Source organism: Bactrocera latifrons, unplaced genomic scaffold (genome assembly GCF_001853355.1).
Source record: "Bactrocera latifrons isolate USDA-ARS-PBARC rearing strain unplaced genomic scaffold, ASM185335v1 scaffold_4, whole genome shotgun sequence".
NCBI classification, from domain to species: Eukaryota; Metazoa; Arthropoda; class Insecta; order Diptera; family Tephritidae; genus Bactrocera; species Bactrocera latifrons.
In genome coordinates, this window is record NW_017537045.1 from 4,229,997 (window position 1) to 4,244,014 (window position 14,018).

Sequence of the window (14,018 nt, forward strand, 5' to 3'; positions counted from 1 at the left end):
TTTCTTCTTTTTTACGCTTTTGCGCTGCGCTTGCTTTCAATAGTGCAACAAAAGTAAAGCGTTTACATATAATAAATTAGCTTAAGGGAAATTTTAAGTTCTCAGTTTCGTTTCAATATTTTAATTAATTTTATACATACAAACATACTCACAGTTGAGTAATTATTACTAATACTAAGCTTTTACATGTGTTTATTCTTTGTTGTTGTTGTTGTTGTTGGTTGTTTTCATTATTTGTTAGCATTCACGTTTGCGCCCTTTAAATGAAACGTTTTTCTTTTCGTTATAATTTTAAATTGTTTTTCATTTTCTTTTCAATAATTACATATTTGCATACAAAATTAGGTTTCTTGTGGTTTTGTATTGTTGTAAAAGTAGAGAAAATATTTATATATGCTTGTATGTATGTATATTTGTATATATGTATGCAATTACTTTTATTTATTTATTTTTGTTGTAAGCTGTGGCTAAATGTGTATGTATAATATATATTTATATGTGTAAAACTGTGCATGTGTGTGTGTGTGTGTTGACGCTTGTATGTGTGTGTGTGCGATTGTAAATTTGTTGTTGTTGCATTTGTTGTTGGGGTTTGTTGGGTACTGTGCGTTTGCTTGGTGGTGACACGCTCCTGAATTTTCGTGCGTTATGGACTTTTGCTTGTGTTGTTGTTGTAATAGTTTTATAAATTTTATTGCTTTGCAATAGTTTTGCGGGAATTCGTAGGTTTACACTAAGCTAGTATATTACGTTTTGCTTGCTCACATAGCGGTTCACTACTATTTGCTTTTATTTTCTATTTTCGTTCAGTTTTATTTTTGCCGATTCTGCGCTTTTTTTTTTTTTTTTTTTAATGCTACTTACGCAACTAATTAACTACAAGCACTTTACGTACTTTTACTGTTACATCACACCAATTTTCAAATGCTTGCCGTCACTTAAACTAACGGCATTCTTCATTAGTTTACATACACATACAAAACGGCTTAAACACCCATATATTTATAAATATATGGATTACTAGATATCTGTGATTGTAATCAAATATACATATATCTAACGGTGATCATAACTAGTTCTAGTGGTATGGTTTCAAGTGTTCGACGTAGTTCTGTGGTATAAGTCCCGTTTTACCGTTAAGCGTGCCCTGCAGCCAACCCGGTTCATGTGAGTAACGCACTGCAAAACAATCGAGAGCGGAAGAGAGAGAGAGGAGAAAGTTATTTATAAATTAARAAAAATAATGATAATAATAATATCCAAATTCAATATTTACCGTTAGTGATGATCTGATTCGGCTCGAAGGACAGTTCACCCTCGCTTTCGCCCATACACGCGTATAATGTGCGCACGCGCCTGTAAAAAAATGGGAATTTTAAAATTATTACACAAACTTGACAGCAATTAAGACTATATGGAACTACAACAACACTATTATCAAATAAAAGAAAAACAAGCAAAAACTTTACAAATACGAAATAATCCACGGAAGCACCTAATTTTAAGCGGTGCGGTTATATTTCGTAAATATAAAGTATCAAAGGCGGCTACATGCTATAGTGGTCCGATCTGCAGAATTTCTGTGTAAATTTTCTTAAACAAAAACACAGGCAAATTTTCGTGAAACATGACTTCTGTCGGGCAGTTTCTTCGGCAGGTATAGCTATAGAGATTAGAATTGCACAACTTTTTCGGAGATATTAACTTTGCCTTAGATAACTATGCGCGATAGTTGTCCGATATTGGCGATTCTGCCAAATGAGCAGCTTCTTGTGAAGAGAAAAAGAGTGTGCAAAATGTTCGATATCTCTAAAACTGAGAGACCAGTTGGCGTTATGCAGACAGACGGAGAGTCACGACTAAGTCGACTCTGGCCGTCCTGTTGACAACTTATATCTGTAGGGTTTCCTTTTGTGTATTACAAACCTCGTCATTTGGACCCAGCATTGGCAAGGTTTCAGGTATTCTGTTTCGAGCGGCTGTTCGCTCACTTGCTTTAACTGAAGACGATGTTTAAATTGTGATTGTTAAGCCTTTTGGGTTCACATTCGACTCAGAACGGTCATCAATTTGTTGTTGCCTACTTAGGTTAGGTCACCGATTCGTTGTGGCACCTAACGCCTACAAAATTTCTCAAAAACCCTAACAAATCGACAAAGCGCTTTGAGTCTATCACAACTCTTCGTTCTTTTTCAGCTATTGTAGAGGATTAGAACGAGTTATGGGGTCTTTACGGGTTTCAAACAAAAAAAACGATTTATTGTATTATTGAATTCTACAATACCGCTAGAATATTGTCCTAAATTTTCTAGTTGATCCGAGTAATAGTTTCGGTGAGTCTACCTAGGCTAAGTGCGCAGTCTTTAAACACGTTTTTTCGAAACTGTGTTTTTGAAGTCGGTTGGCAAGATTTCTAGAGTACCACTTAACCGATCTTTATAAAACTTTACACAGATACAATTCTTAAAGACTTGGACGAAGGATTTTTTTTTTCGATTACATCTATTTAAAAAAAAAACTGTTGCGATATTTTCACTGAAATTTTCATTTTTTGTAAAAATGTCTGCAAATATCCAATTTTAGTTTTGTTTTCTTTAGTCCAAGTTTCAAGTTAAGGTTTTAAATAAAACACGACGATCCTGTAAGGAATTATCCACCCAATGCGGGCGCATTTTTTTTCCGACGGGTCACCGAAAATGGCGTCGCCTTGGCCAAGTTTCCAAAAATTTCGGAATTTCTTTGTTAATAACCCCTTATAGCCATGTTAAACAAGTATTTTCCCTATAACAAGCCCGCGAAGGACAATAATAACCTAAGTTTATGGCTTCACCAACCACACTTATACAACAACCGTTGCGTTGTTTTGGGATGCATCATATTACTAAGGCTTCAATAGCCCAATGTGGACTACAACAAATACTGGTTTATGATTCCCATGATGATTATTGAATTTTAAAGGTTTCGAGGTTAAGTTGGTAAAGGAGGTTCTCACCTCTGAGTATACCTTATATTATATACCCATTTGTAAAATGACTAAAATATAAGGATACTACTTCGTAGTCCTATTTTAAACGGTAACCAGTATATTTAATGTTAGACTGAAAATTGGTTTCCAAAATGTATTTGAGGTTAGGTAGAAATAAAATTACAGACTCAAAGTAATTTAATGCGTATTTTTTTGGGTTGTTATTATTTTTTGTGAGGTTAGGCGAGTATGGCATATATGCTTTGAAATGCAGTGATGCATAAATTGTTCGTGGTTTTCTAATTTAGAACTATACACACGAAATGGAAAATCTAAAACATCCGCCAGCAGTAAATTTTAATCAAAACATACGTATACAGTTCCTGGTTTGATAATACTTTAATCGTACTGAAAACCAAGCACTTCACTATACCAAGAATAAATTTGAGCTGTACTTACGCTGTGCCCATATTCAACTCTCGATGTATTTCCTTGTTGCGGTGCGCCTTGACCGGCACATACTCGACATCTTTCGGCGAACTGCCGCCACCGCCAATTATAGATGGTGCCGCCGTTGCCGTTACCACATCGTCGCAGGTGGAGCCCAATAGCGTCGACAGCGAGGACGCTTGCGAAGCATGTGGCGCGTAGTCCAATGAACCGCCCAACAAGCGGCTGCCATTATTGCTACCACCGCCGATGCCATTGGCCGACGATAAAGAATCACAGACACTCTCATTGGAACTAGATGTGGAGGCAGCCGCTGCCACCGGCGAGTAGTGTTTTGCCTGCGCGTACGACATGCGGGAGTGTTGCGACTGTCCAACAACACCACCACCACCACCTCCGCCTCCGCCGCCGCCGCCTCCCGTCAGCGCCGTCGAGCCGTATAACGCCTCAGTGCGCATTGATATCGTCGGTGGGGAAACGTTGTTCATGTTCAAACGTGTCGTACTGCCCGCCGAGGCCGTGGAATAAATACCGCCCCCGCCACTAATCACACCGGTAGACGCCGGCGTAGCGGTGGCCATTAGATAATCTTGACGCAGTTGTGTGGCATTCGCGGGCGTGGCATGGTGTGCCGTTAAGCCGGAACCATTTGTACCGCCACCCAATATGCCGTAGACGGCATCAGCGGCGCTGCTATTCACAGCGCTACCACCGCCACCGCCACGCAAACTACGCACGCTGATGTCACTCTGCGACATGGAATGTATATTCTTCACGCTACCCATATTGACGCTCATGCCAAGGCTCTTCGGGCCGCTGCCGTTGGTGGTATGTCCGCTAACAACGCCGCCGTTTGTGCGGTTCGTCGGGTTAATGCCGCCAACACTACCACCTCCTCCACCGCCGCCACCGCCGCCACTACCATGCGAATAGATTAGGCCGTTTGGAATGTTTTGTAAACTCGATGACATCGGTGGATCCGTAAAGTTGGACTTGGTCACCAGCCGGTATACTTGTTGTTGCGGCGAATACATGGATGTGCGTGCACCGTTGCCTACACTGCCAACGCCACCCGCTGATGGCGACTTGCCGGCTTGACTGGCGCGTGGTACACGCGTCGGCGGACTAGTGGGATTGGGTGCGCTTAGCAGTGGCGCGCTAGGGTCACTCTTAAAGATACGATCATAATTCTCAATTAAAATATTTATAACAATGTTGTTGAACTTGATGTCCAATATGGCAGCAACAGTCTCCTCCTGGGGCCGCAACAGTGTCGGACCGAATACAACGCCCAGATTGAAGACCGACATTTTATTCTTTTCGAATTTGCGTGACACTCTGTTTGTAGAATAAAAAGAATATACATATAAGTGAGAGTCAAAGCATGACGGAAGCGGAACTTACTCTGTTAAATGTCTAATAACCAGATCCAGCATTTCGAAGTTGACCGGCGGCAGCTTGTGTACTAATTTATGCACCTCGTGCACGCGCTGATTCAAGCTCTCTTGTTCTGTATTAAAGAGTATAGATATTAAGATACCCCGTTTGAATCCATGTCTCTAAGTATACTCACTTGCCGCCTCGATGAAGCCGCTGTGATAACGATAGGTCATCAGCGGCTCATTTAAATTGCGCAGATACGTCTTCAATGCACTCGCTATGGTGTTGCTCTCCATGAGATCACGATACTGTTCATCGTTAAAAACGCTATCCGCCTTCTTGTGATCCATACCCATTGATAGGAGTTTGGAAATCTTCGTACCGACACCGCTCTTGCGGTAAATACCCTCATCCTCGAGGCCACGCTTCTCCAGCACATCGATGCAACGGCGCACGAAAGCGAAGCCCATGTCATCCAACTGATATTCCTCGCCAGCCTTCACTTTGCCTGGAGCAAAGTAGGTCTGCAACGTAAAAAATTTGGTAGAGTTCAGTGCGGTAAGCGTAAGAATTGGATAAAATATTGTTGAGTCGTGTTACAGTAGTGTAAATGTAAGAGAGTAGAGTATTTTGGAATATAGAAAGAATGGCATAAAATAATTAGAGCAAATGAATAAGTAATGTGGATTATTGTTTGTCACTCACCGATTCGGTGCCGTCCATTGCTTTCACCCACGCCTGCCGATCGTCCTCGCTGAGCGCTTGAAATGTGTAAACAATACCCGGTTTCTCTTTGAATGTTAAATCGAAGCAGAAACGTTTCTCAAATTCCGAATTGCGCGGATGACACGAGTATAATGTTAGTTTCTCCTCTTCACGTCCCTCAGGCCGTGTGGAACTGTGATTCATCTGATTGAATTGCAGCATTGTGAATTCCTTCTTTTGTTTCTTGTATGTACAATAGTATTTCGTCCATGTTGCTTTGAAGGGTTCTAGAAGAGAGATTTTCAAAATCGAGCCTATTTTAAGTATTAATCAGGGGGGTCACACACAACGGCAAAAAATGGGAAATTAAAGCAAAATAAAATTCAACAATTACAAAATATAATACAAATTAAAATAAAATTATTATAATTTTATAAAAATAATTCTATAAAAATAATTCTATAAAAATAATTCTATAAAAATAAGAATAAGATTTTTGGACATTTTAAAATGGTGGCTTATATGATGAAGGAACTGACTCCCTGTTTAACCGAGAAAAAAAAAAATTACTTGGTGCTAAAGAAACTCTTACAGTATACCAAAGATATTGACTATTGAATTTAGAAATATCGTGGGAACATTGATTGTCTGTCTATTTGCTATCTCTTTAGTCATTATATCTAGTAAAGTGATTTTTTCAGAAGACATTCTGAAGAATTAAAGAGTGATTCATTTCGAGGTTTCCGACTTCTTTAAAGAAAAAACATAGAAATTTCAAATTTATTGTGGAATGTTTATTGTAATTCGAAAACACATTCTTTGGGATTAATTTTTTGAAGACGATCTTTTTTCAAATTTTAGTCGCGGCTAGGTCTCTGTTAAGTTCAATTTTCGATGAAAATGAAATGCTCGAATTTCGATTGGTAACTGGCGAATGATGAATGATGTTCGGTTCTAAGACCTAAATCGAAACAGGATTGTCCGCATAGATTTTAGACTTGACATTTACCAGAGGAAAAAGCCTAACGGCGTGGTATCAGACAATCTTGGTGTCCAATTGACCAGCCCAAAATGCGAAATTATCTGCTCACCGAAGTGTTCTCTCAATAAATCCATTGATCCGGTTATCATAGAGCAATAACGAACTGTTATTATTGTTCTTCTGTCGAAATATTGGCCGCCATTGACGGTTGCGTTCTCATCATCATCATTTTGAAGAAATATGATTCCATGCTTCCACCGCACCACAAACCACACAACCGTTCTTTTTTCTGGTTGAAAAAGCAGCTCTGAAATCTCTCCACGTTGCTCTTCGTCTCAAATGTGGTAATTTTGCTTATTTACATACCCATTAAGCCAGAAATGGTCATCGCTGACGTCGGATCTTCTTGGAACTATTCAAAAGCACATAGAGCGAATCGATGTCGCTTGGGAAGGTCGAGCGATTGTAGCTCTTGCACAAGCTGTATTTTGTACGCTTTCAATTTAAGATCTTGTCGTAAAATGCGCGAAGTTGTTCCATACCTTAATCTGAGTTGCGGCGAATGACGCCGAATCGACTCCCCACGGTCATCGCGTACACTCTCAGCTGCTCCATATTTTTACTGCGTGCTGTACGTGATCTATTCGGTCTAATATTATCCAATAATGCAACCTAGGTCTCAAGATGGGTAATGGTGTTTCGTATAGTACGCTCAGTAGTCCGATTATGTTGACCATAAGTTGAGCGAATGTGAATTTTCATAACAAAATTAAACAATTTGTAAACGTTGTAAAGGTGTAAATCTTCTCATGATGAAATGTCACTGAATACTGAACAAAAATAACATGACACAACACAACACAACTCAAGTGTCAAAAAAAAAAAAAGACTTTTGAAAAGGTACCTTTATTTGCAGCACTCGTTATATATTTAATTACACATAACGAGTAAAACGAAGTGAAACGGAAACTATAAAATACGACTATTTAATAAAAGACATAGAACACTGAAACTTACTTTTTTCCATCAAAAATAAATAGCCACGTTTTGTGAATTTCTCCTCCGGTTTCTGTAAAAAAAAAGAGGTTATATAATTTAGTATAGAAATTGATAGTTTTATGATGAGAAAAGAAAATTACATAATAATCAGTAAGCGTTGTTAAAAAGCTTCTTCTAAATTTAGAAAAGTAGAGAGATCTGACTCGTATTCTTATATTTTATGCTTAAAATCAGAAAGTTTTACTGTCCCAGCCATTTTGATTTCTTAAGGAATGGGATAGAAAGAAACTTGGCATTTTCTTATACCAAAATAATCCATAATATTTAAAGCTCGAGGAAAAATTGGAATTTTTTTGGGTCATTCTTTTTGTGGTAATCACAAACGGTTATCGAAAGTGATAGTTCCTGACAGGAAAAATAGAAGAAGTCAGTCAGCTGCAGCTTTTGAAGGTTTGTTCGCTTATACAACAGACTTTTTAGAATGAAAATTCTCGTATTGTCATATGTAGGTCCTTTTTAACCTTGAATGTAGACTATGGCAAGCGATTAAGTGCTTTAAAGAACGTTCCAAAGCATAAAAAAATGTTAAGGTTAGGTTAAAGGTATATTAGTGGAATAATAATAGAAGTGAAAATTAAGTATGCAAACGATATTGCAGGGTCTTCACTCTACAACAAAAACAGCTACAAGATTGGCGGTGTTAGATATATTTTCCACAAGAAACTTCGGCCAAAGCTCGCTAAGCAGGGTTTTGTTGGATAAAATATAACACATAACCTCACCTTTTATTTGAAAAAGAAGGTTTCAAGTGGATGGCGCAGGAGCCGGTAGCGCCACCAGCGGGTGTACCATTTACACAGATGAATCAAAAGAGGCTGATGGAGTTGGCAATGGAATCAATTGCGCGGAGTTAGATCTCAGGCGACTGCGCAAGATTCCGAAATTCTGCGGTATCTTTTAAGCGGAAGTATTTGCATACAAAAAATAATAAATAAAATAGCGTCGACAGCTAAGCGGCAATAAACTCGCAACGGCTTACGTCAGTGATTGCCTTAAGAAGCTGGGAGGCATGAAGTGGCTGGCAAACTGGCTATATATATACCGGATTCCAGAACACAAAGACATTTCGGGTAGGAAATAGCTGAGGTGTTTGCGAAAGGTGCCCACATTCTGGCTACCGAACCATTACAGAAAATATAAAAGTGACTAAAATGATTATAAAGTAATTTCCGAAAGTGCTGACAGCCGGATCAGAGTGACATGGTTTGCCACAAGGATATGCAGTAGGCGCCGAAAGAAAGTATGCATGACTTTTACGCCCACAGTCTTGAAAAGGCTGCAGGTCGGTTGTTGGCCTAGTCAAAGGTCACAACTTACTGGCATCACATGCGTACCGGATGAGCATAAGTAACGACGATACATGCAGAAAGTGCCAGGAAGTGACTAGATAAAGCAACAAAATTATATATCAAGTCTATCTTAAACTATCGTAAAAAGCGTTGCCGTCCTGTATGACGAATACTTCAGCTTGAATTAAAATGAAACTCCAACTGCCATTAAAAGAAACGGGGGTATTTATGGCCCGACAGCCAGCCAATAAAACGTAACCCAACCAAGTCAAGGGTTAGTTCCACCCTTCACACAGCGGACCTCTCGATATCGAAATGGAAAGATATTTATATTTAGTTTACCAATACATCATACGACTGTCTAGTAAACAGTCTTGAAAGACCCTCGTCAAAATCTTGTTATTTTATGTATTTCTAAAAAAAATTTCAGTGAATTTAGATTGAAACTTCTGCAGTCGTAGCATTCGCAAATTATTGCCATCGTTACTACGGAACCCTTGTGGGATTCGGGATTTATTCAAAATATTATTAGTCTAAATTTTTTCCCTAACCCATGACGGATATAGCTTCTAGAAATAACCACAATTACACACCGTTCTCTTTTCCATATATTTTGTCTTCAGTTCAGTGACTTTCTCTCGAGTGCCTTCGAAGTTCTCGCGCGTCTGAAAGCAAAAATAATACAAATTATTTTCAAATTGACATACTAATTTAATCGAGGAACTCACCTTTTGCACTTTATGCCGTAAATCTTGCAGGTAATCACGATTGTCCTCCGCCTGCTCGTGCGCCGTGTGATAGAATACCAACCAGCCGGAGATGAAGCCAAGCAGAATTTCAACGAACTCAAATTTGATGCGCTCCTGCACTTCCTGTATGCGTAGCACGTAACTCAAGGACTCCTGTACATATTCACGTTCGTGCATACCCAGACTGGCATCCGCCTGCAAGAGAGAAAAGAGGGATAATTATAATTTCATGAACATTGAATACTGGAAAAATGTTGTCTCAAATAATACACATTGCTCCAAAAATGATTTTGATATAGATCATAAAACAAATAATTTTTCTATGCGATGATGAAACTGAAGAGAGTTAACAGACAATATTCTACAGTCTACAACTTGCTCTTAATATTTTTCTGTGAGACTCAAGAATGTTTATGAGCTACTTAAGTATTCTTCAAGAGAGAGCTTTGAAAAATATGCCTGAGTTGGTGTCAACCCGTTTCTTACCACCTCTGATAACGTAGTAATCTGGAAAAACAGCTTAAGAATACTTAAAGTGATGTTGAAGCTAGGTAGCATCGAAGTACAAAATAACGGAATATGAAAAGAGCTTAAAAAGAGAGGAGTCACTTTTCATAATGGGAAGAAAATTTAGGCAATTTTAATAAGTGAAAGCTGAAGAAAAGCTTAGTGAAAGTTCTGTGAAAGCTCAATAAAAGTTTTTAGAAAGCTGCGTCAAATTGGAAAAAAAGAGTAACAACGTTTCATAATGTGTAAACAATTAAGAAAATTTTAATAAGTGAAAGCTCAAAAAAAACTTAGTGAAAGCTGCATGAAAGCTCAATAAAAGCTTTTCAAAAATTCTGAAAAATTGGGAAAAAAGCTTAATAAAAGCTCTTCAAAATTTTTGCAAAATTGTAAAAGTGGGTTAGCGAAAGTTCCGTCAAAGCCTAATGAAAGCTCAATAAAAGCTTAGTGAAAGTTCTGTGGAATACCAATGTCATGTATCAAAGCTTTCGAAAATAACAAACAAACAGCTTTCCAAAATTTTTGGTGCAGTGTGTATTTTGAAGTGCGTTAACACTACCTCAGGGTGGGAGGTTATAACAGATCTTTACTCTTTAAAAAGTTTACGGCATAGTTCAAAATGAGCTCAAGGCCATGCTTTTGAGCGCTTTGCTTAATTTTTTCATCTTTTCTAATGTATAATATATATAGATACTTGTTGTGAATATTTCTCAAGTAAGACAGTATACAGTGATTGATATATCTCATTGTAACAGTTTTGTCTTCCCCTACATGTCATCACCAAGAGTGCAATGCAGCCTAACTCTTCACCTTTCTACTGAACCAAACCTAACATTTCTGTGTAGTATATAGAAAATAACAAACGTTGGCGCCTATTCCACAACAGTTATGAGCGATTGAAGCACGCGAACTCCCGCCCTCCTGCCTTTAAGCGCCATTTGCTAGCCTTTTAATAGCCACAAGCACCATTGAATACACACGCCAACTGAAAAATCCTGTCCTACCACACTTTGTGCGATAAAAAAGTTCACGCGCAAACGCAAAAAAGCAAAAGAGAAAAACATGTGAAGGTACAAGGAAAGATAACAAAACACGCGAAGCTATACGAGAGTGTGACAGCCTATTTAATGAATGAATGAACGAGGAAATAAAAATTAAAATAAAATAGAATTATTACAAAATCGAAAAAATTAGAAAAGAACTCGATAAAAAAAAACGTGTTATCCTTGAAAGCTTTTACGAACATATTTATTTGCGGAGACTCTATAAATCCTCAGCTTGAGCTGAGTTGTATATACCGCAAAGAGTGCCTGAGTTTTGGAGATAGCGATCTGAAATGTTGCAAACGTTCTTTACTTTTTAAGAAGCTGAACGACCGGAATCAGGTGCTTGTATGGAAAACTTTTTCATTTGACGAGACATCTCCAGCAAATTTGGGGTGGAGTGTTACTCAAGGCATTGTTACAATCTTCCAAGAAATTGTACGAATCAGACAACTATAGCATATACCTGCTATATAAACTGAACGATCGGAATCAAGTGCTTGTATGGTAAACTTTTTCATTTGACGAGGTATCTCCACAAAACTTGGTATGCATTATTGTCCAAATCTAAACTTTCCGAAAAAATTATTCGGATTGCACTACTAAGCACATAGCTCTCATACAAACCAAATGCTCAAAATCAAGTTTTGGTACGCAAACCCGTTTTTTATTAGTTGTGAAGGGTATTCGATTATCTCTTGTTTTAACTACAATTTTTTCCGCGAATTTGTTGAATCTATTCAATGCCAAGTGTGGATGGTTAGCACGTGGTTCGAACTCTCCTTTACCGTTAAACGATAAGTGTATATTTTTACTGTTCGTCGAGTGTTTCTTTTTTGCAGTTACATGTGGTCATAAACCATTAGCTATAAACCTGTGCATGTAGCCTCGCCTTACACCACATACAAAGCAACAGCGACAGCGGCGCGCCAACTAGGAAGCGCGTAAGCCACTTTGAGCGCCGGAAGAAATGCTCAAGCGACATGTACACACAAGGAGCAGTCGCACAAAACCAAAAACAAAGTCAGTCGGCGTCAGTTCAGCGGGGTAGCGCTTAAAAATTGATCTTTTGACCTTTGGCATTGGCATTGACGCCGTCATTGTTGCCAATCAGTTGTTGCCACACTGCCACTGGCCGTCATGTGTGTGCGGCCGCACCCCAATTATTTCATAGCTGAACTCACAAGCCGGTAGTTAATTTCATTTGCTTCACTCAAGACGAAATTCCGAAAAGTGCAGTGTATAGTTGAGAAGAAGTCTTATGACGATGCAATGACGTGAAATGTTGCAATGCTGCAATAGTCGTTTTGGTTAATAACAATATAATTCACTCTGTGATATCGCTGAGAATGACAGCGACTGTTGCTCAGCAATTCAATTAAAAGCGCAACTAGTGACGTTTGGATACCAGAAACCGCAATTTTTAGTCGAAAGGAATATAAGATACCTGCTGCGCTTTCAAATATTCTAGTAGTAAAATATTTCATTTTGGAGTATCGAAGAGAGGTTCAGTTGTGTGAAAAACTTACTAAAAGTTTATTCATATGCGAAACCTGGCCATCCAGAGAAACCAAAGGAATCGCCGCATGTCCATGACCCCAAGTTAAAATACCCTATATTCGCTGGGATCAGAAGGGGGTGATGAATTGTGAGCTGCTAAAATATCGTGAAACTCTTAATGGGCAACACTACGCACAATTCATCAAATTGCAACGATTGCCTACCGAAAAACGCACGGATTTGTGACCACAAATGAGGCAAAAATTTTCCATTCCCACAACGCTCTGCTGCTAAAATGCTATTTGGAAAACAGCAGATGGGAAGTTTTGCCACACCCGCCTTATAGCTGCTGACTTTCATTTGACTGAAATGCGCTTCACATTAGAAGGGGATATCAAAAATTGGATTCATTCATTCCTGGCCGCCAAACCGACGCAGTTCTTAAGGGAAGGAATAGAAAAATTACCAGAAATTTAGAAAAAATGTTACAGCTTCAGATAACCAGTACTTGAATAATAAAATTTCATACGATCGATGTTTTATATAAAGGTTCCAATAAAGTTATAGTCCTAATATTAAATTTTTCAGCCAAATACTTAACACCTACTATTTTGTGGCCAGGCTTGACTGGTTTCATTTCGACTGATTTTATTCGAGGCAATAGTTTATGTACTGGTCAAGAGAAAATCTGAAAGCAGGAAATGCTATACTATACATATATCTTTAATTTTAATCAGAAGTCAATATTGTCGATTTAAGGAACCAAACATGCAGTATTGGACAAAACTAAAGCAACCCCTACTGTGTCTTTTTATGTGTAAATTTTTGGCAAATATAACAGGACTAGTTGCACAATTATTATAGGTTACAATTATGTACATATATTAATCCATAAAAAATACAACATTAGTTATATATTCTTTCGAGATGCAAAATTTGAAACAAAAATTTTTCCAAAAGTATAAAACTGAGTGGACAAAACTAAGGCACCGCCTAATATTTGTTAGGATAAATAGTTCCATGCTACTGTAAAAGTACGTTATTCGTTGAAGACGTTGGCAATAAACCGTTACAAATATTATTGAGACATTTTGTAAAGAGTTCAGTTGCGATTTAGAGTTGAAGAATCAAAATTGGCAAAAAATACTTACGCAGCCGACTTTACAAATAAAATAATAAGTGATTGGCAAAATAAAATAAAAATAAAAAAAAATAAAAAATTCGTTAAAACAAGAAAAAACGTTAACTTCGGTTGCACCGAACCCAATATACCCTTCTTAGGTGCATTTTTGTTAGTAACTATGTGTTCAGTTTGAATGGAAGCTATATGCTATAGTTAACCGATTTGAACAATTTCTTCGGAGATTACATTATTGCCTCCAAAAATAA

At 38.1% G+C, this 14,018-nt stretch overlaps 1 protein-coding gene across 3 annotated transcripts in view; it reads right to left on the reverse strand.

Moving 5' to 3' along the window:
* Nucleotides 1-821: 821 nt before the first annotated feature.
* The window catches only part of LOC108972468 (rho GTPase-activating protein 26), a 204,393-nt gene continuing 191,196 nt past the window's right edge, over nucleotides 822-14,018 (reverse strand). For 2 of the 3 annotated variants that reach the window (XM_018939070.1, XM_018939069.1), the window contains exons 6-14: nucleotides 9,559-9,774; nucleotides 9,424-9,495; nucleotides 7,500-7,551; nucleotides 5,501-5,814; nucleotides 4,989-5,319; nucleotides 4,820-4,925; nucleotides 3,425-4,753; nucleotides 1,277-1,356; nucleotides 822-1,179 (exon numbers count right to left, since the gene is read on the reverse strand). In XM_018939070.1, coding sequence (XP_018794615.1) covers nucleotides 1,079-1,179; nucleotides 1,277-1,356; nucleotides 3,425-4,753; nucleotides 4,820-4,925; nucleotides 4,989-5,319; nucleotides 5,501-5,814; nucleotides 7,500-7,551; nucleotides 9,424-9,495; nucleotides 9,559-9,774 — 2,601 coding nt within the window. In that variant the 3' untranslated portion in view covers nucleotides 822-1,078. The remainder of the gene's footprint in view (nucleotides 1,180-1,276; nucleotides 1,357-3,424; nucleotides 4,754-4,819; nucleotides 4,926-4,988; nucleotides 5,320-5,500; nucleotides 5,815-7,499; nucleotides 7,552-9,423; nucleotides 9,496-9,558; nucleotides 9,775-14,018) is intronic. The other variant, XM_018939071.1, reaches the window with a different exon arrangement.